The sequence below is a fragment of the Planococcus citri genome, chromosome 4, assembly GCF_950023065.1.
Source record: "Planococcus citri chromosome 4, ihPlaCitr1.1, whole genome shotgun sequence".
Classification (NCBI taxonomy): Eukaryota; Metazoa; Arthropoda; class Insecta; order Hemiptera; family Pseudococcidae; genus Planococcus; species Planococcus citri.
Genome location: NC_088680.1, coordinates 1,828,274 through 1,850,469, shown reverse-complemented (window position 1 = coordinate 1,850,469; position 22,196 = coordinate 1,828,274). Strand labels below are relative to the sequence as shown.

The window sequence follows — 22,196 nt, the reverse complement described above, 5'->3', positions numbered from 1 at the left end:
TATACTCGTATCATAGGAGGAAATAGAAATTGGAGACATTTTTCAAATTTGGGCACTTATTCGTTTTTATGGAATAACTTCCCCTCAATTGGGGCGAAATACCAAAAATTGTAGCCCCTGTGAGACAAAATCGGGTTAAATTTCAGATTTAAAAACAAAATGCAATTCAGAAAAATATAATATTTTTTTGAAAAAATCTCTTCGTGTATTTTAGGATTTTGTTTCCCAAGTTTGGGACCCATAAAATAAAGATTGGGTCTTCGCCAAATTTTTTCCAAAAAGTACTTTCAGAAAGCTTTTAGTTTAGAAAAAAAAACAGCTTTCTGACTTTAAGTAATAAGCGTCGAATAAAAATTCATAAAACCTTAGAAAGGGTCTAGAAATTTAATTTTTCTAGAATATCTCGGTCCCTATGAGACTAAATACGTTCAAATTTTGAATTTGAGACTGAAAAGCAATTAAGGAAACAAAGATTTTTCCAATATTTTCTGATTTCCCCCAAATTTGGAGCCCTTGAAATTGAGAGTTTTCAGTTAAAAACACAAGCTCCCAAGCATTAACCCGCCTCCCCCAACTTACAAAAATGTCATTGACTAATAAATTTTCCTGCGCCAGAACGAAATATGGTATGGCATTGGGATATGCAGAGGGGGTGTGTAGAGGTTGCACCATTAATTTCTCATGTTGAGCATTTTGCCTACTTTTTTATTTTAAGGGGCAAACATTTTTTTAAAAATTTGTAATTTCCACATTTATCGATTCTTTATTTTTTAAATTTTTTTTAAAAAATTAAAAACAGGTGGAATCATTTTAACTTCTCACTGACAATTGTGTGTCCATGTCCAACTTGCTCGTGCACAGCAATTTGCCTATCCTTTTAATTTAAATTATTCAAGGGGCAAAAAATTTCGAGCTTCTGGCCTGTACAAAACTTTTTTAAAAAATTCTGCCCCTTAAAATAAAAAAGTATGCAACCTTCTCCACACGGCAAATGAACGGCAGAGCATACACGTATGTGTATGAGGAGTCCTTACTACCCTATCACTTGTTCCTGCAGAGCGATCGCAGGAAGAAACCGGTTTGTGACAATTGTCACCATGTTGGTGTCGGCGGGTATAGGAGCCTGATGAAAATTCGTAGTAGGTACTGTTCGCTCTCACTTTCATCTGTTAGAATTTTTGATTTTTTCATCTTGCCTCTTTTCTAATGGGGGCCAAATGCCTCAAATTTTCACCACTCACCAGTTATACTAAACCTAAAGTGATACCAAATGAATGCATGTTGTTGTTATATCAGTTTTTTCAAAATATTAGGATGGGGAAGCTGTCCAAATACCCAAAAATTTGGGTTTTAAGGCATATTTCGGTGCCTAAGACGTCAAATCGATTCAATTTAAATTTTGGAGTTGATGTTAAAATGCAATAATTATAAAAAAATATTTTTAAAAATTTTTTCAGGTTGATTTGGAGACCTCCTTTTCCTCCAAATTTGGGTCTTTTGAAAGCAAAATTGGCCAGTCATATTATTTTTCCTATAAAGTAGTACTGGTTGATTTTTGAATTTGGAAAAAAAATTCACTCGAATTTTAGCACCTCGTTTCCCTCAAAATCCAAATTGACACGTCTCTCATTTTTTCCAAAAAAAGGCAAGTTTAGAAAACCGAAAAAGTTGAAAAAAGTAACCAAAATAGTGACAAGACGAGAAAAAAACATTTAAATGCAGAAAAAAATAACAAAAAATCCAGAACATTTCATTTAAAAATGTTAAAAGCATTTCTTTGGCAATTTTACTGGTAAAAAAAATGTTTCCTTACTTTAATTTTTTGTCAGAAAAGTGATACCATTTCGTAACGACCTTTTTTTTTGGAAATTTTTGACACAAAGTAAGAATATTTGTCAATTTTTGGCAAAAAAGCAAGATTTTGATAATTTTAGCAAAAGGCAGAGCTTTTTTCAGCAATTTTTTGAGTAATTTTCAAAAAAGAAATTTTGACATTTTTTACAAAAAAAAAAGGTCAATCTTTGGTAATTTTTTTGGCAAAGAAGTGACATTTTTTTAAAGCAATTTTTAGCAACAAATATTCTCATTTGTTGCGAATTCGGACCCCCTAGGACAATTTGCGGGGGCATAGGTGATGAGAGGGTGTTTAAAAAAGGGGGGTAAAATTAGGGTTTTTGCATCTAAATTGACACGTGCGAGTTTAAAGATTTCAAATTAAAACTTTAATTAATTCTGAAATAAACGTTTATTGTTAATTTGATAGATAGGTCATTCGCGATTATGCGGCATAATTAAAACGAATCAACAAACGATAACGATTTAATTAATAAAATTGCAACATGTAAAAAGTTCAACAAATACAAAAAAAAGGATCGCATTAAATATGCACATTAAAACTAGCAACATACGCTACGAAGTAGATAGACAGAACAACAAGTATAAAATTACTCCTACAATACATCGAACGAATTCGAATACATAAGATAACAACCTACGGGAGAGGGAAAAAATAGATAAAATGTACCTAGTGTACTTTCGATACATTCGTACTGTGTACGAGATAAATTACAAGCAGATAATCTGCGAACAGACTCCCCCCATGGCCCTGAAAGGGTCATGAAAAAATCTAAAATTAACACAGGTATGACAAGTATCAAAATAATATAACATTACGATACAGTAAATGACAAAATGCACAATGACAATAAATGCAAGTACAATTTAAATGATGAATAATTATCAAAATTTTAATAGATTACACCTGTGGAAAAAATTATACATTATTAAAGTTACAAATTAAGGCACATCATACGTAACAATTTATAACTAATTAACAGGAGAAATTTTCCCTAAATTACCTACCTACCTAGTTGGAGACAGGCATCATTTCTGACGATTACATCGTCTATTTTCAAGTTGGGCATTTATTGCACCATTTAGTTTGAGCTTGGAGTTAGCATAGATAAGCTTTTCTCCAATTGATCCGAAATGAGTCAACTGTGGCTCGATAGAGACGAAAATAAACGTTTAGTTCGATAGATAAATCATCAACTGATGAAGTTTCAAAATGAGAGTTTCTACTTGTTTAGCTTGAGTAGTTAGACAAACTAGAAATACAATGTAAATTTGATAGGTAGGTCGTTGTTGACCTGTGATTTTCGTATTTGACAACAAATACGTACGATAAATCAACCCTGGTATAGGTAAATGGTTGAAGGATAGAGATTCTTTCATTTGGCAAATCTGCCGAAAATTGTTTCACAGCTGATGTGAGAATACGTGTGTATAAAATACACTTTCTAAGAACCCTTTTTATCAAAAATGATAAACCACCTACAACACAACGACGTGGTTGTATGTAATTGAATGGAAAATATTTTGTAGCATGATAATGCTTACGATGAGCGTGATCAATGAATAATTTTGTCAGATTAGGTTTATGAGAAAAACCAATTAGATTTTTCATATCATATGAAAATCTAGAGGTTGAGATTCTACCACTGACGTGTATAATTTTATCGGAGTCCAAAAAGACAAGAGAAGTGGAAGAAGTATTCCATTCGAATATTGGTTCGATATTGATTATTTCAGGTACCTTGATAGTACTCAGAAATTTTAATGAGATAAATTTCTCAAATTCATTTTGTGAGCAATTTGGAACAGATGTCCAATTTTGAGTGACTTGTGAGTCAGAAAAATCGAATACATTTTGCTGATAGAATTTCAAGTCACGACAGATTCGATAGACTAGTTTAGATAATTGAACAGTACTAAGCAGTTCCGAACAATGTATACTTTGCACAGTTTTCAACGATGCAATGTGCGCTTTGGCACGATTGAACATGACTGTAACTTGAGCGTTGGAATCAACCGAATGCAAGTACAAAACAACATGATAAGCTGTAAATGAGGCGTTGCTAAAGCCTATTATTTGTAGATTTTCGTTATTTCTACATCCAACGTAAAAACGTGGAATAAAAATACGAGATAAATTGATCGAATTACTGAGACAATTTTCAGATAATTCATAATTATCGTCATCGTTGAGAAAAATAGATGACAGAGATAATTTGGTAATGTGTACCATACTTTTACATTCCTTCATGGAATCACAATACGCAATTTGTACTGCTTCAGATTTTTTCTGCTCACTTGTAAGGAGCATTATTTTTGATTTACCAAATGATCCCCTCAAAATAGGAATTGAGGGTTTGGTGGATAGACTCGAATTAAGATGACTAGTATCATCTTGCCGATACATTTTTTCAGATTGACCACTGGCCAAATCTTTTTCCAAAATATTGACAATTTTGGATTCATTGAGGGCTGAAGTTAGCTCCAATTTGTGGATTTGTGTGAACTGTTTGTTCAACACGATATTAGACAGACCACAATAAGACGAGTCTGTGTCTAGATTAGTAGTTCTGAAAGAACCCAGAATTACGTAACCAAATTTTGAATCACGAAGGCATAAATCTTCAATAAATTTACGTTCAGATTCCAAGATAAATTCGGCATATTCAGCGCCGAGGATGATATCTACACCTCCATAAGGAAGGTTATAATTTTCAGCAAAATTTAAATTGCTATAATGACTCGTAATATCAGTCAAAATTTTATGTTTGTTAACATGATAAGGTATTTTTTCAATTACGTCAGCCTCAACTGGTAATTGGAAATTATTGAAACGTGATTTCAATAGAAATTTAGACGATTCATTCAAAGTACTTGAGTTTGAATTAACTCCGACTAAAACTGTTGCAGTTTCATTTTCGTAGGTGCCTAAATTGGCCCTTTTTACAAATTCAGGAGTGACAAGAGAGGTTTGTGAACCTTGATCAAAAAGTACACGAGCGAGGTGGGTTTTTCCACGAATATTAGTGACCTGCACAACAGCAGTTGATAATACTACAGCCTTTTGGGTAGTAGAAATTCCACCAAATGATGTATTGGTGCCACCTTGATTAGGTTTTGGACCTGTACCACCTTGAGTACCTGTAGATCCAGAACCAGATGAATTTTCATTCGTTTCATCGCGATGTAGCAACGAATGATGTTGACCCTTGCACATATGACATACAAATGTCTTAGTACAAGCAGTGACAGTGTGAAACGGACTAAAGCACCGAATACACAGCTTGTGAGCTTTGACGAGCTCGAAACGATCTGTGATCGATTTTTCTAAGAATATCGCACATTGCGTGAGATAGTGTGCATCTGAACAAGCGACACACTTGAAATTCGGTTTAGTGGACTGTATATTATTTTCTTTAGCAGACACAAACGACTGTTTTGTCTGTTTTTTCGGAGATTCGTTAGACCCACTCGACTTTGGAGTGTTTTTAGACGATTCGGGTGCTGTTGACCCATCAGATTTTGGTGCAACACTTTCGAAAGCGAAGCAACGGTTTGTCAGAAATTTGACAAGAGGTTCTACCGACGGGTATGTCGAATAATCATGCACAGAATTTTCCCAATCAACTCTTAACTTCTCAGGGAGTTTACGAGAGATGAGAAAGGCGAATAGAGGAGACATTTTTGCGGTATCTAACCCACAGACAGACAATCCACGTATAATACGTTGGATTTGATTCAACGAATTACGAAGAGTAGCTGGCTTAATTGGTTGTAAATCAACAAGCTTAGCAAAATGATTAGAAATAATCCTACGTCTATTATTAAACGAAGTTTTAATATAATCTAAAGCCTCTGGATACATGTTTGGATCCAGGGATTTCCAGCCAATCATTGATTAGCTTTTGGCTATCAGCTTTTAGCTTGATTTTCATTAGCTTAAATAAAGCTGGCTATTGGCTGGCAAAATTTCATTGGCTGGCGATTGGCTGGCTTTTGGCTTACGAAAACAAAAATACATGTGACCCCTCAAAATACTCGTTATGACGTGTAGACGATTATTAAAAGGACAATTTTCATTTCTGTGGTGTCAGTGAGTGTAAGACGTGACTCACGAGTGAAAAAAAAACAGGGCTTGCAAACCGAAACCAAAACCGAAACCAGGAGCGTTATTTTCCCACAACTAAAACCAAAACCGAAACCGGGAGTGTTTATTTCTCAAATTCAAAACCAAAACTGAGAGCGTAACCGATTGAAAACTGAATTGGTTTGGTTTTGGAATTTTTCAGGTAATTAGCCTGCATTTTTGGTAAAATTAAAGTAAAAACCGATGCTAAAGGTGAAAAGGCCTGAAAAATAAAACCGTTGACAAATTTGGCACTGCCAAAGTGCCGCTTTCTATTCGCATACACAAAGTTTTTGAAAAAGTGATCATTTTCTTGGCCTTCTTCCCTCTAAAAAATGGAGAAAAAAGGAAAAACCGAAACCGAAACCAAAACCGAAACCGATTCTTTTGAAATCAAACCGTTTCAGCAAAACCGGAACGAGAGAGATAATATTTCAAAAAACCTAAACCAAAACCAAAACCGAAACCTTTACTTTTTCAAAAAACATAAAACCGAAACCAAAACCGAGAGCGATATCTATCCGGTTTTCAAGCCCTGAAAAAAAATAAAATCTGAGAAAAAAATTTTTAAAAATTGAAAAATTTGAAAAATCACTCCCAAGTTCATTAGCTTTTGGCTATTAGCTATTGGCTGGCAATTTTTCATTAAGCCAGCTTTTGGCTATTGGCTTAAATACCATTAGCTTGCATTAGCTATTGGCTTTTGGCTTTTAGCTATTGGCTGGCTGGAAATCCCTGTTTGGATCTTTCTCGTAATCCTTAAGTAGGATTTCGGCGTCACCTATCATGCATCTCTTGAGCAGATACATTTTCTGGAAGTTTGTGAAGTCTGGATTGGCATCGATCATATCCGAAAATTCAGCAAACCAATCAGGGAAGTTTTCAATGTCCCCATCAAAAAGTGGAACTGGTATATCTTGAAGTTTGATTGTAGGATTAGTTAGAGTCGCCTCTAGGAATGAAGCGTTCATGAATGATGACCTTGGCCTTGACTGCGGCTCATTAACGATATCGTTCATAGTTTTAATTTTCCCAGCACAGGAACTGAATTCTGATTGAAGCTTTGACATAGCAAGCAGGAATTCTTCTTCCTTTGCAGCAGCGGGATCTTTATCAAGAATTTGGTCGTAACAATCAAGCAGCTTCAGATTGATTGCTCTGAGCAGAACCATTTGCTCTTTCCAAGCTCCGAGAGATTCCATCATCTCATTTACGACTGTGACAGATGGAGTTTCTTCTAATTTCTTCACAATGGAAGATTGTTCCACATTGATCGTCTTGACAATTAGACGTTTTTCGCGATCAAGCTTCAGAATATCAGCAGCAGCTTGAGACATGGCGAGAGATAATTTCACCACAATAATACGACGATAAAATAGTGCTCCGAAGATACACTGACAAAGACAATTGTGATCCGAAGATTCACAAAGTGATCCGAAGATACACTGACGGAGACGATTGTGATCCGAAGATTCACAAACAAAGGTAAAAAGACAAATTACCTTGACGATGAGATTGATAATAATGCGAAGACATCGCGACACAGGTGAAAAATAGACGAATTTACCTTGATGATCAGTTCAATTTGCGAAATAAATCGCGACACTGGTAAAAATTGACAAATTTTACCTTGATAAATGTTCAAATATGAGCAAAAATACCTCGCGAACTGCATATACAAGCAAGATAATTCGCGAACGCACTTTGGTCAATGTTAGACAAGTTGCAAAAATGCATAACGGATGAACGACACTGTTTTTCCGGCACAAAAAAACATCCGGCTCGATAGGACCATGTTAATTTGATAGATAGGTCATTCGCGATTATGCGGCATAATTAAAACGAATCAACAAACGATAACGATTTAATTAATAAAATTGCAACATGTAAAAAGTTCAACAAATACAAAAAAAAGGATCGCATTAAATATGCACATTAAAACTAGCAACATACGCTACGAAGTAGATAGACAGAACAACGAGTATAAAATTACTCCTACAATACATCGAACGAATTCGAATACATAAGATAACAACCTACGGGAGAGGGAAAAAATAGATAAAATGTACCTAGTGTACTTTCGATACATTCGTACTGTGTACGAGATAAATTACAAGCAGATAATCTGCGAACATTTATCATTACCAGTACACCACTATAAGGAGTGCACAAATTATCAAGATTAATCCCTGATACATATTATGATAAATAAAAACGATAGCCAGAGTAGATGCACGATCAAATTCAAAGCTACTTTGTATTCAGTAACCGTACCTAATGATGTAGGTACGATTAGGTAACTCATTCTATGCAAAACTTGATCCAAAATGTCATATTTTTACACCACCGTGAAGATTTCAGTTTTCATCTGGCTCCAACTGACAGGTAATTGTCAATCGAAACAAAATGCTTAGTTATCAGATGAAAAACGTAGCATTTTGGAGACATACTAAGCTAAGTAGCCTATTAGGAATGTAATTCAGCTTACCTACCTAATTTAACAAATTGCAGGCATTTTTTCAACGCAGCAAATACATATGGAAAACGATATTACAACACATTTGAACGCGTGGGTTTCGACAATATTTGCCATAGACGGCATAAACGCCTTAGATATAATTTGCGATGAACTAAAAGGCTACAATTTTAAAGTATTCGGGAAATACTTTTTGACTATTTATATAATGGTTAGCCAAACGCCCACACGAAATACAGCTTTGCAAATGGTTTGGAATTTCAAAGAAAACAATACCGTAAGTAACTCTGGCCTTTAGTTTAATTAATAGGTAAGAATCAATAATTGTTAGTCGGCGTGAGAGCATGATCAGGATCACAATCTGGAAATTCGTTTCCCTGGATTTTTCACATTACAGATTGCATTTTTTGAAAAACTTGACTTGGTGATTTGGAGGTTACCAATGGGCGGCCCCGCGAGAAAATCAGATGCTGAAATATATCCCACGTATAATAATTTCACAATAAGTGCCGACGTTGGGCCGTACACAGAAGACGATTTAAAAATCAACTGCAATATCACATACAGTAGTATGGACAACTGGAGCGATATTCCATGGAACCGCATAGGTTTACCAGTTGAAGATGGAGAGGGAGATCGACTAGAAGAAGAAATCAGAAGAGATTTGCCAACGATTTTACAAGAAGGGTTAAACTATAATGAAAATTTCACTAATAAACTTTATCAAGTTTTCCAAGAAGCGTACGAGAAGCCCAGAAAAGAAATCATATCAACGTATCCGGATTTCTCGGGCAACTCGCAAAAGTATTACTACCACATACCGCAAATCCCTTTATTCTGCTTCACTTTAAAACGTATCGTTATCAGTGGTCTGACGAATTTCGAATCGTATGGAGTTGTTCGTGACACATATGGAAATTTCACTTTCACACACAGCTTGCTCATAAGAAACGTTCAAGGGACAATGATTTTGGATTATGGATTTGAAAATGAACCAAATTTAGACCTGCATTTCCAAATCGATCGCTTTATTTTATCGAAAAACGAAAAAATTGATTGCATTCGTGGGCAGGCTGAATATTACAAAGTAACCAGAACAAAAGCAAACGTCGTGTTGAGCGATCGTCACTCGGAGGTGATTATGAATAGACTGGGATCAGCTTTGGCTTCTGCATTATTATCATCGGATAAAGGTATGTTTACACAGTCACATATTCGACATCCGAGTTTAGTATTTTTTAATTTTACATGCTAAATGCATTTTGAAGATTTTTTGGTCAATTTTTGATAATCAAATTAATTGCGTAATTTGGGCCAAAAATGGGCAAAATAAAAATCTCACCAAACTGATCTAGGAAGCTGAAATTTAAGACATGTCCTATTTTCGATCCTCCGAATCGATCGGAAACGGTTTCGAACCGTTTTGAACAGTCCTGAAGGCTCCAAAAAATTTTAAAATTAAAATTTCCATAAATAATGACCAACTCAAGTTGGACAGCAAGAATTTACTGTTTACCTATCCTAATTTAACATGCTGGATCGATTGAGGATGGTTTCAGTCATTCTGAAGGCTCCAGCAACGTTTTGGAAATTCCACGATTTCAAAAACATCAAAAAACATCAAAAAATCTTTGTAAACTGAATTTCAGCCTATGAGTAATATACGTTCGAGGATAAAAAAAATTGTAACATGTTTTCAATACGATTACAGCTTGGAAGACATGTGATATTGAACGTGAAATTGGCCAAATTGAAATTACAACTGCATCTGACTGGGGAACGATTAAAAAAATGTACAGCGATTGGGTTCCATTTAGTTAATCAAGTTGATGATGAACTTTGAAATAATCGGATTCGAGGTTGAGAATTTTCTACACATTCGTTGAAAGAAATTTATTTAGGTAGGTACCTACTTACTATTTTTTGTTAGTATTATTTTGTATTATTTTACATAGCTTATTTGCGTATTTATTATTTCTCTCCCATTTTTTTAATAAGTTAATTATCATTTACGAAATAAATTTAGTCTGAAGTTTGAAGTTATTTTTATTTCAATTCGTAAATTTTGAATTAGTACCTACTGCGTAAAATGATGGATGTTAAATCATTGATTATTCGTTCTTGAAGTTTCTACGTAGGCACTAAACACTCTTTGGATCCAATTTATCTTTGATCCAAAGTGTTGAATCTGTTTGGTACACATGTTAGATGTTATCCACACCAGCAGCTTTCCTATTTTTGGACAATTTGATCGCAGACTTCATTTTCTTTGTTGGTGACCAGTGTGGCAAAGTTGTTTGATGGGTTAATTGGTTATCTGTAATCTGGATACAATGACTCCGTTGAGTCTTCCCTCCATAAAGTTTCTGCAACTGTTGCCAGGCCCTTCGACTATCTTTGTGGAAATCTGTCATTTTTCTGTATAGATTCTGCTAGGGTAATTTGACAGGACATAGGGGATAGGAGGGTGGTTAAAAAGGGGGTAAAATGAGTTTCTTAGCGTCTAAAATGGCGTATAGGTTGAAAGATCTCAAATAAAAACTTTGATTATTTCATCGATATAACTTTATCATTGCCAGTACACCATTACAAGGTGTATACAAATATATCAAGATTAATCCTCGATATAATGATAAGTAAAAATGATAACGTGGTTAGGTCCACGATCAAATTCAAAGCCAGTTTTTGTTTAGTACATCCAAAATAATGTTATATTTTTACACCACAATGAGGATTTCAATTTTCATCTGGCTTCAACTGACAGGTAAATGACAATTGAAACAAAATGCTTCGTTATCAGATGAAAAACGTAGCATTTCGGATAATTATTCTAAGACATACTAAGTTAAGTAGCCTATTTTAGAAATAATTCAGCTTAGTTTAACAAATTGCAGACATTTTCTCAACGCAAGAAATACGTTTGCAAAACGACATCACACAGCAATTAAACGCGTGGATTCCCAGCATATTTGAAATAAACGACAAAAATGCCACAGATATAATCTGCATCTCACTAAACCGCCACAGACTGAAGAGATTCGAGGACTTGCACACAAAATTCTACTTCGTGAATATTTATTTTCACATAAAACATAAAAAAAACAAAGCTTCGCAAATTCTTTGGAAATTCCAAGAAAACAATATTGTAAGTATAAGGATCTAATCTTATAAGAATAATTATTCTTAATCCCAAAGTTCATTTCATTTCCCAAGATTCTTCATTCTATTACAGATGGCATTTTTCGAAAAACTCAACTTCGAAATGAATCTACGAGCAAAGGTCCCATTGGGGAATAGCACGATAATTTCAGATGCTAATATATACCCTACATTCAATAATTTCACATTCACCGCTATCGCCTCGTACACAGATGACGATTCCAAAATCACCTACAATATCAGTAATATCACACACAGCGGTATCGACAGCTGGCAACAGAATGAATGGTGGAATCCAGATCTGACAAATCCGGACAAAAACCAACTCGAGGTAGAAATCAAACGAGCTGCGCCAACTATTTTACAACAAATTCTAAACAATAACCAAAATTTCTCTGGCAAACTTGATGAAATTTTCCAAGTATACGAGAAGTCCAGAAAAGAAATAATATCGACGTATGCGGATTTCTCGAACAACTCGCAAAAGTATTTTTACCACATACCGCAAATTCCTTTATTCTGTTTCACCCTAAAACATATCGTTATCAGTGGTCTGACGAATTTCGAATCGTATGAAGTTGGTAGAGGGATCTCTGGAAATTTCGTACATAGCTTGCTCGTGAGAAACATTCAAGGGACATTGAGTTTGGATTACGGATTTGAAAACGAACCAGATTTAGACCTGCGTTTCCAAATCGATCGCTTTACTTTATCAAAAAAACATGGAACTGCAGATGACGTTCATGGGCAGGCTAAATATTACAAAGTAACCAGAACAAAATCGAACATCTTGTTGAGTGATCGTCATTCGGAAGTGATTATGAATAGATTGGAATCAGCTTTGGCTACTGCATTATTATCATTAAATAAAGGTAAGTTTACAGAGTTACATCTTCGACATCCAAGTTTAGCATTTTTAGCGAATATTTTCTCCATTTATTCCTCATTTAGCCCATTTAGGTCTATTTTGAAAATTACCAACACTTAGCAAAAGAGCATATAAAAATGTAGCACTGGTCAAAATTTCCGATATTAATGTGCATTTCCAGATTTTTAGCGAATTTTTACAAAATTAGATTTGAGACAAAAATGAGGAGTACAGGGAAAGAACGCCGTACCCAGTTTTAAAAATGCAAATGCAAAATTTGACAACTTTTTTCTAGCCCATTTTCAGTCCAAAAAATGGCCTGTTTTCAGTAGAAGAAAACGTCGTCGGGCCAATCTGACACCGGAAATGAATTCGGCGTCCCAAAAAACCCCCCTACACCAATTTTCAGCTCGATCAGAGACAAAAAGTTTTTTTGTCCAAAAAAATGCATGAACCCCCCCCCCCCCACTTGTATTTTTTGGGTTTTTTGATTTAAAAAAAAATCGAGTGAAGAGTCGCTTTTGACTAATTTGAGGTCGCCGATTCTGAATCTGATGTCCATTTGTGTCGAAAGACGATGTTTCAGCGAGAAATTGCATGTATTTTGCAAAATACGAGTCCGATTGCAAAACGAAGGTCATATTCGAAATCAGCGCCATCGAATTAGTCGGAATCCGTCATAAAAAATTCAAAATTCCACTACTTTTTTCCAGGCCATTTTTAAGCTCAAAAAAAGACCGTTTGCGAGGGAATGGCGCACTCTGGTGAAAATCTGACGCACGAAATGAATTCGCCGTCCCAAGAAATCCCTCGAACCAGATTTTCAGCTCGATTGGCGACAAAAAGGTTTTTTTCCCAAAAAAATGTATGAACGTACCCCTTTGCATTTTTTGGATTTTTTTGAATTTCAAAAAAGTCGAGTAAAGGGTCGTTTTCGACTAATTCGAGATCGCCGAGTCCGAATCTGCAGTCAGATTTGAGCGATCGTCTGTTCTTCGTGGAAAACGGGCGCTTATCTCGCGATCTGAACATCATGCATTAATTTTGACGTTATATTCGAAATCAGAACCATCGAATTAGTTAGAATCAGTCATGAAAAATTCAAAATTCCACAACTTTTTTCAGGTCATTTTTGAGCTCAAAAAAATGCAGTTTGTGAGAGAATGGTGCACTCTGTTGAAAATGTATCGCCGGCAATGAATTCGCCGTCCCAAAAAACCCCCCAGCACAATTTTCAACTCGATTCGAGACAAAAAGTTTTTTTGCCCAAAAAAATGCATGCCCCCCTTTGCATTTTTTGGATTTTTTGATTTCCAAAAAAATCGAGTAAAGAGTCGTTTTCGACTAATTCGAGGTCACCGACTCCAACTCTGGTGTCCGATTTGAGCGTTCGCCTCTTTTTTGCAGAGAACTGGCGTTTATCTAAGAATCCAAAAGGCCAGCGACAATTTGGACGTCATATTCAAGTTCAATGACCTCAAATTAGTCAGAAAACGCATTAAAGATTGAAATGTACCTACATGTTTTTAATACGATTACAGCTTGGAAGGCATGTGATATTGAATGCGAAATTGGCCAAATTGAAATTACAAATTCATCTGACTGGAGAACAATTGTGGAAAAATATAGTGATTGGATTCCATTTAATCAGGTTGATGAAACTTTAAAATAATCGTTTTCGAGGTAGAGAATTTTCTATATCGTGTTCAAGTTTGAATAATTTCGTTAAATTATTTTGTATTATTTTACGTATTTGCGTATTTATTATTGTTTTTATAAAATTTTTCAATTTCTTACAACTTAATATCGTTTACGAAATAAATTTAGTTTGATATCCTTTTTATTTCAATTCATTAACTTTGAATTACTACCTATAAAAAATAATGAGTGCAACATCATTGGATATCTTTAAAGAATTTCTTCCCTAAACCTCTAAATAAATATTGAAAAATGTCTCCACTTTCTCGGTTTCTCCAAAATTCGACATCTGGCATTTAAAAAAATGCAAAACCACAAGTCCCGCCTCTTTTCTAAGCCTTGTATACTCTAGACAGCCTTTTGATATGTAAATTTAGTGGCTGCCCTATTCTCAAGTTCACCTTCGGAATATTTTTAATTCATATAGGTACAGTATACAGTGTATCAACCAGGAGACGTATTTAAAAAGAGATTGCAAACTACGTTCATAGGTATATACAACAAGTTTCCACTAATAAATGATACGATCCTGCAACCATCAAAAGATGAAAAAGGATCCGGGATATCAAGCAGATTAAAAGTACTCGTAATAATCTGGGAAAAAGGGCGTTTTGTAGTTGAGAAAAAGCTCTGCAATCGCAACTGGCATGTAAAAGTCCCTGCTTCACCATCACCTATCCTATCCCTACATGTACGAGTGGATACGTCGCGTCGCTAATAATAAAATCCGTATTTGGAAACTTTATCCTCTTGCGTTTTAACGCTTTGATAGATTTAAGGTTAGCAAGCAGCAGTATTTTCCCAAGGAAAAACGTCGAATTGTAGGTAGAGGTACCAGATGACGAAGCTGCGCACTTGAAAATCTGTCTTATTACGCTCTCTGCATGCAGTGTACGTCAATATAGCGCATTCGTAGGAAATAAAATTCATTTACAAATGTGTACGATAGCGGTCATCTATAGCACGAAACGAGAACTATCGCGTTTTCTGCGAGCAAATTGCTTTAAAACAGAGCTTTATTCATTTTCATGTTCACGTGTCAACGATAAGGTGGGTTAGAAACCTGGTAATTCAACCCCTTCTGACCCAAGATAAAATAGGTAATTTTTGGATATCTCTCCACTCGATCCCCAGCCACCCCCCCCCCCCACACGAACAAAATAAACAAAATCGAAATTTTTGCAAAGAAAAATTTTCAAAAAAATTAAAATTGGAAGAAAATTTGTATACAAAATACATTCTTAATTTCAATTAATTTTTTCAATTCCAATAATTTAAAAGTTTTTTTTGCCCATTTGAATTTTCTCATAGTTTCATTGCATTTTTGACTAAATTCAGTACTTTCACTACCCCTTAGATACCCTGTATTTTGAAAAAAAAAATGACGCTAAAATTAATTTGGACGGTTTTTAGACCTCTTTTTTAGAAAATCTGAAATTTCCAAAATATACCCGAAGACTTCAGAACAACCTGAAAACACCTCCAATCGACTCAGTATACTAAAAATGGATTACCAAGTAAATTTCATTTCAACAAATCAATTCAGTAAGATATTGTGGAAATTTCAATTTTAAGAAATCTGTCAGAACTACCCCTCAAAATGGTTCGAAAATGTTTCCAATCGATTTGGAGGGTCGAATACAGGCAGGGCACACACCAAATTTCAACTCACTCGGTCTATTTGGTGAAATTTTGAATTTTTTCCATTTTTGACCAGAGTTTGATTTTTCAAAAATTCATTAAAAATCAAAATCGTTTGCGAGCTCGAAAATGTCATCTACTGTTTCCAAATTCGTATTTGGAAAATCAGATCACGTCTATTCAACCCTGATGGACAAATTATTTCAGCTGATTTTCAAATTACATTATTTTAGAATTTTTTTTTGATTTTCCATTGAAAATGAAAGGTCACAGATGTAGAAGTGACTTACGTAACTTTTCTCAAAAAGATTATAAAATTACTTACTTATTCTCATACGCGAGTTCGTATTTTATCATTTTTCAAAGGAAATTTGTACTCACCTGAAACAAAAAAAAATTAGGGTGGATTAGTTAGTTATAAAATTATTGATCAATCAACAGAATATCTTACAATAAATAAGGTAATGGTTGAAAGTCAAAGTAAAAATTCTGAAGATCTCGATGGTCAGGTAATAAAGAGCTAGCTATACACATAAATGAATATTCACAAATTAAGTACCATAAAAATTGTAAAATTGACTGTAAAAATCACTCAAAAATATCAAAAATTGATAAACGATCAGAAAACGACAAAAATTTGAAAAAATGTCTCATTTGGTTCAAATTTTGTACAGTCTGCTTAGATTATTGAAAAATACCAAGAATGAATAGGAAATTCTCAAAACTGAATGATGATTTTTTTCAAAACTACAGGAAGTGTCATAAAATTTGTCAAATTAACCCCCCCCCCCCACAATTAAATTACCAGAAGTTCATCATGGTTATCTAGCAGAATTGGAATTTTTTTTTAAAAAATCACTAGGTACTTTTTTCAATCAAATTTTCAGAAAACTTTCCACTCGACCCCCCCCCCCCCAACACACACACACGCACACAAAACCAACAAAGTCACATTTTTTACAGGAAAATTTTTAAAAAATATTGAAATTAGCAGAAAATTTGTACATAAAGTATTCTATAAATTCATTCAGAATTATTTTTTAAAAACAATACAATTGAAAGTATTACTTAGTGATTTTTTTCATTTTTTCAGTACTTTTTTTGACTACCTATATTAGATGATAAACAAGAAGAAAAAACGAGAGATTTGATTTGACTGCCTATTGCAGCGTGAATAGGCAACACTTGCGACACTCAGCATAGCGCAGACTCGCTCATTCATTATTAACAATCATAATGAGGCTCGTGAATTGAGACCCTCGAAATCAAAATGAGTCGTTCATGCACTAATTATTTAGGAGCAAGTATTCGACGAGAGTCGAGAGTTCTCGAATGAAAAAAAAAAAGCTTCTTCAAAGCATCAAAATCGGACTTGGCTGATTTTTATCAAGTACCGTACCCCCACCCCAATTGTGACAAAATAGTTCAAATTCTCACCAAATGGTGAAGATCGCATTGGTTCTCACAACAATTTTTTCACACTGATTTTAGCACCCCCCCTCCCCTCCCCTCCCTAAATTTGAGACCCTTCAAACCAAAACCTCTTCTCCATATTTTTAGGATAAAGTTCTTGTCGAGAGATTTCCATTTCAAGAAAAAAAAACAACAATTGAAAAAAATTTAGGAAAGTTTGAAAAAATTCAAAAAAATTTCGTAATTTGAAAAGTAATTAAAAATAATCAAAAACAAATGAAATTTCAGGAAAACTCAAAAAAATTCAGCAAAAATTACATAAAACGTCATTAAACAATGAAAAAAGACATGAAAATGAGAGCTCAAAATAGGGCTAAAAATCATTAAAAATTACAAAAAATAGATTTATTCAATTTTAGCAAAATTCAGTGAATGGTCAAATTTTTGTACAGAACGTAACAAAAACGACATTAAAAAAGCATCAGAAGGAAATCAGAATCAATCAAAATTACCAAAAAACGATGAATTGTATTTCATAATTTTGAAAAAAATTAGGTATTAAAAATCCTACACAACGTCGCTTAAAAAATATGTAAAGTGGCTCAAAAGCATTTAAAATTCTCTTTAAATTTTAGAAAAAATTTTGAAAAAATCGATAAAATTCACGAAAAATTGATACAAATTTTAGGAAAAATTGGCAAAATATGGAAAAAGTTGCATGAAATGTAAACAACATTTTGATTAGAGTTCATTGTAAAAGAAAAAAAAAAACATTTTAGGCACTTCATTTTGTTACATTTCAAAATGAATGAAATGCTATGAAATGCTGCTGGAAAAAATAATTTTCACTCAAAATTGTATCACTAATGAAAGGCCAAAGATGATAAAAATTTTGAATTTTTAAAAGACCAATTCCAACTGTAGAAAACTCCTTTCCTCCATTCAGGAGATGAAAAAAACAGTCAAAATTATCAACAAATTAATCGATAATCAGTTCAGTGCAGTAAAGTTGAATTGAAAAAAAAACTCGTGCACAACTTGCACGATTTGAAATTCGTGATGAAACAAAGGAACATCTATGATACCTATGTAGTAGATTGGGGAGTGTTTTAGAAATGAATTTCCTCATAGAATGCTATGCTGCGCAGAACATCACCGATATTCCTCTCGTTTCACCACGAATTTCAAATCGTGCAAGTTGTGCACCACGAGTTCGTTTTTTTTTTTCAGTTCAACTTTACTGCACTGAACTGATTATCGAGCACGTCACCAAAATTCATTTTTTGTTGAATTTTATGAAGAGGGTGTTTATTTTGGGTCTCTGTGGCTTCTTTCCACGCGGTCAGTTGAACTTTTTCATAAAACTTTCTCGCTCAGTACCCAAGCTTTCGATTTTCAAAAGTTGTGACATGATTAAAAATGAGCTTTTGTGTAAAAATGTACTTTTTTACAAAAATCATTCTGGCAGCCGAACGTTTATACCAAACTGACTTTGTGAGGAGTGTTTTAAAAATGAAATTCTTCGAGGAATTCAGTGCTGCCAAGAGATCGGCGCTAAAATGCACTGTTGTTTTATAACGCGCGTTTGAAGTTGTACAGTCTTTTCTGATGACATTGTAAGTACTTAAGAAGTTTTTTGGATTTGATTCACAGTTTTTGAAATTTAAAATCACGTTTTGAAAACTTTATTGGACCCAAAAATTTAACATTTTCTTCCCCATCAAAATTGAACTTCGACACGTGATCACGTTCTAAAAGCCAACAAAAAAAAAGGTATTTTCAGGTGTATTTGTAATAAGATCAGCAATCTTGACTCCAGACATGAAACATCCACTACCGGTCAAATTACCCCTTTGCGACGGCTGTGGCAGTGGCAAAGGCAAAAACGTGCAAGTTTTCAGCGCCTCTATCGTGTTCGCAATTCACACATTTGGCGGCAAAGTTGCAACGTATTCCAAGTTGCGATTGGTCATTGCCATAGCAACTTGACGAGATTCTGGGACGCCGCGAACCTTTGTTAAACTTTCAAGTTTCAACTTTGGTAACACGACACGGACACGAACGAACGTATCAGTATTATGCCGCGATATATCGACGGTACTCGTATTCGTCGTACTCGTTTCTCTCCAGTTGAGTCGTACGATTAAGTTACGTATATTTTCCAACTCGTACTCGTATATGCGAATGCAAGAGTGCAACTCGCTCAATCTCGCTTCCGACGAATTTCGCCAACTCGAGCACGAACAGCATATTTTGGAATGGGATATTAATCCAAATTTAGAGCTCAAGACGACGCAAAATGCAGGCGACGTGCAAGATGTCAGCAAAATTTTACATTGCATTTCGACCAATGTGCATTATGCAGACAGCATCGTCGTCGGTCAGCCCGAGTCTCCTTGCATTCAACTCGATGCCAGGTAAATTAAATACTACGTCTTAAAATAGTATACATATCCTGCTGAAAAATTAAGAGTAGAAATTTTTATTTGCCAGTAACTTAGCAAAACTATTCGTCGATAATATAGTAATTTACAATTTCAAAAAAGCCTAATCAAATTTTCCTACTCGCAAATTTTTTGTAATTTTTTTCAAAGCTTCAGAGTTCCATAGTCTGACATGATTTGAAAAATTAATTACCACTTTTTTCAAGCTCTTTAAAAACTCACATAAGGTAATATCAAAAATTTGACAGAAATGGTAAGAATTGATCAAATTTTTTCACGTTTCTGAAAGTCAGACATAATAATTAACAATTCCATCTGCTATTTTCAAGTTTTCGAAGTTTTCAAAAGTTGGTGAGACACAGATTAGCATCTCACTGGTCAACGTGATACGGATCATCATCGAGTGAATTAAGCGTTTTAAACATTTAGGACAGCGACCCCCCCCCCACCTCCGGACCAAAACGCGTATCCATGTGAATAAATTGTTAATTAAATATAACTCGGGAACCCTAAAAATGAATTTAATGTTTAAAAACAAGAATAGGAATATGTAGATAGGTAAGTAAAATGAAAATAAATTGAATTCAAAATGAAAAAATGAAAAAATAAATTACGTAAATTCAAATGAAAACGAATTAAAAATTGAATAAATAATTTATTGGTCCAACAAGGAAGTAGAGATTTGATAGGTAGTTCCTCAGACGTATTCTAAAGATGATTGTCAAACTTTACAGGATATCCCTGGTAAAAAAATTCCAAAATTTTGTCAAGAAAAAAATTGTATACACTAACAAGGTAAGCTTTTGAGGTGTCACACTCCGATTTGGACGGGACCGCGATTTTTGGAAAGAGCATAGTCTAAAACCCCCAAAACCAAATTTTCAGCTGCCCAAGTTCATTCTTCGATTTTTGGCGAATTTTTGAAAATTCAAAATTGACTGTTTTATATTAATTACCCAAATCCAAATTTCACCATTTCCAGCCATTCTGGAGCCTCCAGCGCGATTTTTCAATTTCTCCAGAATTTTGAATTTGCTCCACAAGGCGTGAATATGAAGTTGGGCAGCTAAAAATCGAGTTGTGAAATATACTCGACCTGTTTAACGAGTTTATCCACATTTGAGCCGATTTTGAGAGTGACGCCTCAAAAGTGGCTTTTTGACCAGCTTTTTTCAAGATTAAAAAATCAAAAAAATCAAAAGTTAACCTTTGTGAGGAAATTTTTGAAATTTGCGCGAATCGCTGTACTTCTTCAAGAACTAACCCCCGGAGCGCAAATTCTACCATTTCCAGCAGTTTTGGAGCGAGAGTGACACCTCAAAAAACCACTCTTGGGTGTACCTCTCAAAATTGGCTCAAACGTGGATAAACTCGTTAAACAGGTCGAGTATACAACCGATTTTTAGCAGCCCAACTGCATATTCACAACTTCTGGAGCAAATTCAAAATTCTGGTGAAATTGAAAAATCGCGCTGTTGGCTCCAGAATGGCTGGAAATTGTGAAATTTTGATTTTAGTCCGGCATATGACAATAGGAGTAATTGCACCCCCCCCCCGCCAATCCTCAAGGACAACTTTTTTCTTAAAGGGGACATCCTAAGGAACATTTTGAAGCAATCTTGCTCAAAAAAAGTTGGCCTTACTTACAAAATGGCGGCCATTTCGATTGACAGGTCAGCCGAAATCGCCGATTTTGCGTTTCAACATAGGACTTGCACAAAAATTTTCAAACTTTACAAAGGTAGGTCGAAAGATCGTGCAAAAATTTATCACCTGTCGAAATTTCAAGTGCTAAAGTGGGTTTTTCGATTTTTGGTGAATTTTTAAAAATCGAATTTAGGCCAAAAATGAAGGAAAAACTCAAAATTTTACCAAATTGACCGAGAAAGCTGAAATTTCGGATATACCCTATTTTTGACATGCTAAATCGATTGGAAACGGTTTCAACCAGTTTTGAGCACTTCTGGAGCCTCCAGCAGATTTTTGAAACTCGAAATTCCCACAAAATTCCAATAAATTGGAGTTGTAAAGCTAAAATTGATTCTAAAAACTAATTTCAATACGCTACGAAGTACCGCAAGTGAATTTCAAGTCGTTTTGGATCCTCCAGCGACTTTTTGAAAATTCCTGAAGCCTCCAGCAGATTTTTGAAACTTTAAATTTTCACAAAATTTCATCAAATGGAGATGGAAAGCTGAAATTTACTCTACACTCCAACTTTAACACCCTCTGAAGACGACTTCAGGTGGGTTCAAGTAATTTCAAGGCCTCCAGCGACTTCTTTGAAAATTACTGGAGCCTCCAGCAGATTTTTGAAACTTTAAATTTTCACAAAATTTCATCAAATGGAGATGGAAACCTGAAATTTACTCTACACTCCAATTTTAACACCCTCTGAAGACGACTTCAGGTAGGTTCAAGTAATTTCAGAGCCTCCAGCGACTTTTCTGAAAATTACTGGAGCATCCAGCAGATTTTTGAAACTTTACAATTTTCACAAAATTTCATCAAATGGTG

The 22,196-nt window shown here is 34.7% G+C and overlaps 3 protein-coding genes across 5 annotated transcripts in view; all 3 read left to right on the top strand.

The window, feature by feature from the left end:
• The first annotated feature begins 8,211 nt into the window (after positions 1-8,211).
• LOC135843127 (uncharacterized) lies at positions 8,212-10,489 on the top strand. 2 transcript variants are annotated; one of them, XM_065360884.1, is made up of 4 exons: positions 8,212-8,365; positions 8,492-8,733; positions 8,854-9,591; positions 10,168-10,489. In XM_065360884.1, the coding sequence occupies exons 1-4, from the start codon at positions 8,308-8,310 to the stop codon at positions 10,297-10,299; spliced, it is 1,170 nt and encodes a 389-aa protein (XP_065216956.1). In that variant the 5' UTR covers positions 8,212-8,307; the 3' UTR covers positions 10,300-10,489. The 2 variants fall into 2 exon arrangements, with proteins under 2 accessions (XP_065216956.1, XP_065216955.1); XM_065360883.1 differs by having other exon boundaries at positions 8,854-9,649.
• Positions 10,490-11,075: 586 nt separating this feature from the next.
• LOC135844330 (uncharacterized) lies at positions 11,076-14,322 on the top strand. The gene is made up of 4 exons (XM_065362495.1): positions 11,076-11,220; positions 11,351-11,601; positions 11,689-12,487; positions 14,025-14,322. Exons 1-4 carry the CDS (start codon positions 11,163-11,165, stop codon positions 14,153-14,155), a joined length of 1,239 nt encoding a protein of 412 aa, XP_065218567.1. The 5' UTR covers positions 11,076-11,162; the 3' UTR covers positions 14,156-14,322.
• A 5,015-nt stretch (positions 14,323-19,337) lies between these two features.
• RapGAP1 (Rap GTPase activating protein 1) overlaps positions 19,338-22,196 on the top strand; it is a 264,659-nt gene continuing 261,800 nt past the window's right edge. The window contains exon 1 of one of the 2 annotated variants that reach the window (XM_065361098.1): positions 19,338-19,652. In XM_065361098.1, the coding sequence (XP_065217170.1) occupies positions 19,414-19,652 (239 nt within the window). In that variant the 5' untranslated portion in view covers positions 19,338-19,413. The remainder of the gene's footprint in view (positions 19,653-22,196) is intronic. The other variant, XM_065361097.1, reaches the window with a different exon arrangement.

Excerpts from the sequence above, each read along its gene's own strand:
- LOC135843127 (XM_065360883.1), top strand. The coding sequence starts at position 8,308 with ATGTCATATTTTTACACCACCGTGAAGATTTCAGTTTTCATCTGGCTC. Across the intron at positions 8,366-8,491 it reads CATCTGGCTCCAACTGACAG|GCATTTTTTCAACGCAGCAA; the intron begins GTAATTGTCAAT and ends AACAAATTGCAG. Across the intron at positions 9,650-10,167 it reads ATTATTATCATCGGATAAAG|CTTGGAAGACATGTGATATT; the intron begins GTATGTTTACAC and ends ATACGATTACAG.
- LOC135844330 (XM_065362495.1), top strand. The coding sequence starts at position 11,163 with ATGTTATATTTTTACACCACAATGAGGATTTCAATTTTCATCTGGCTT. Across the intron at positions 11,221-11,350 it reads CATCTGGCTTCAACTGACAG|ACATTTTCTCAACGCAAGAA; the intron begins GTAAATGACAAT and ends AACAAATTGCAG. Across the intron at positions 11,602-11,688 it reads AATTCCAAGAAAACAATATT|ATGGCATTTTTCGAAAAACT; the intron begins GTAAGTATAAGG and ends ATTCTATTACAG.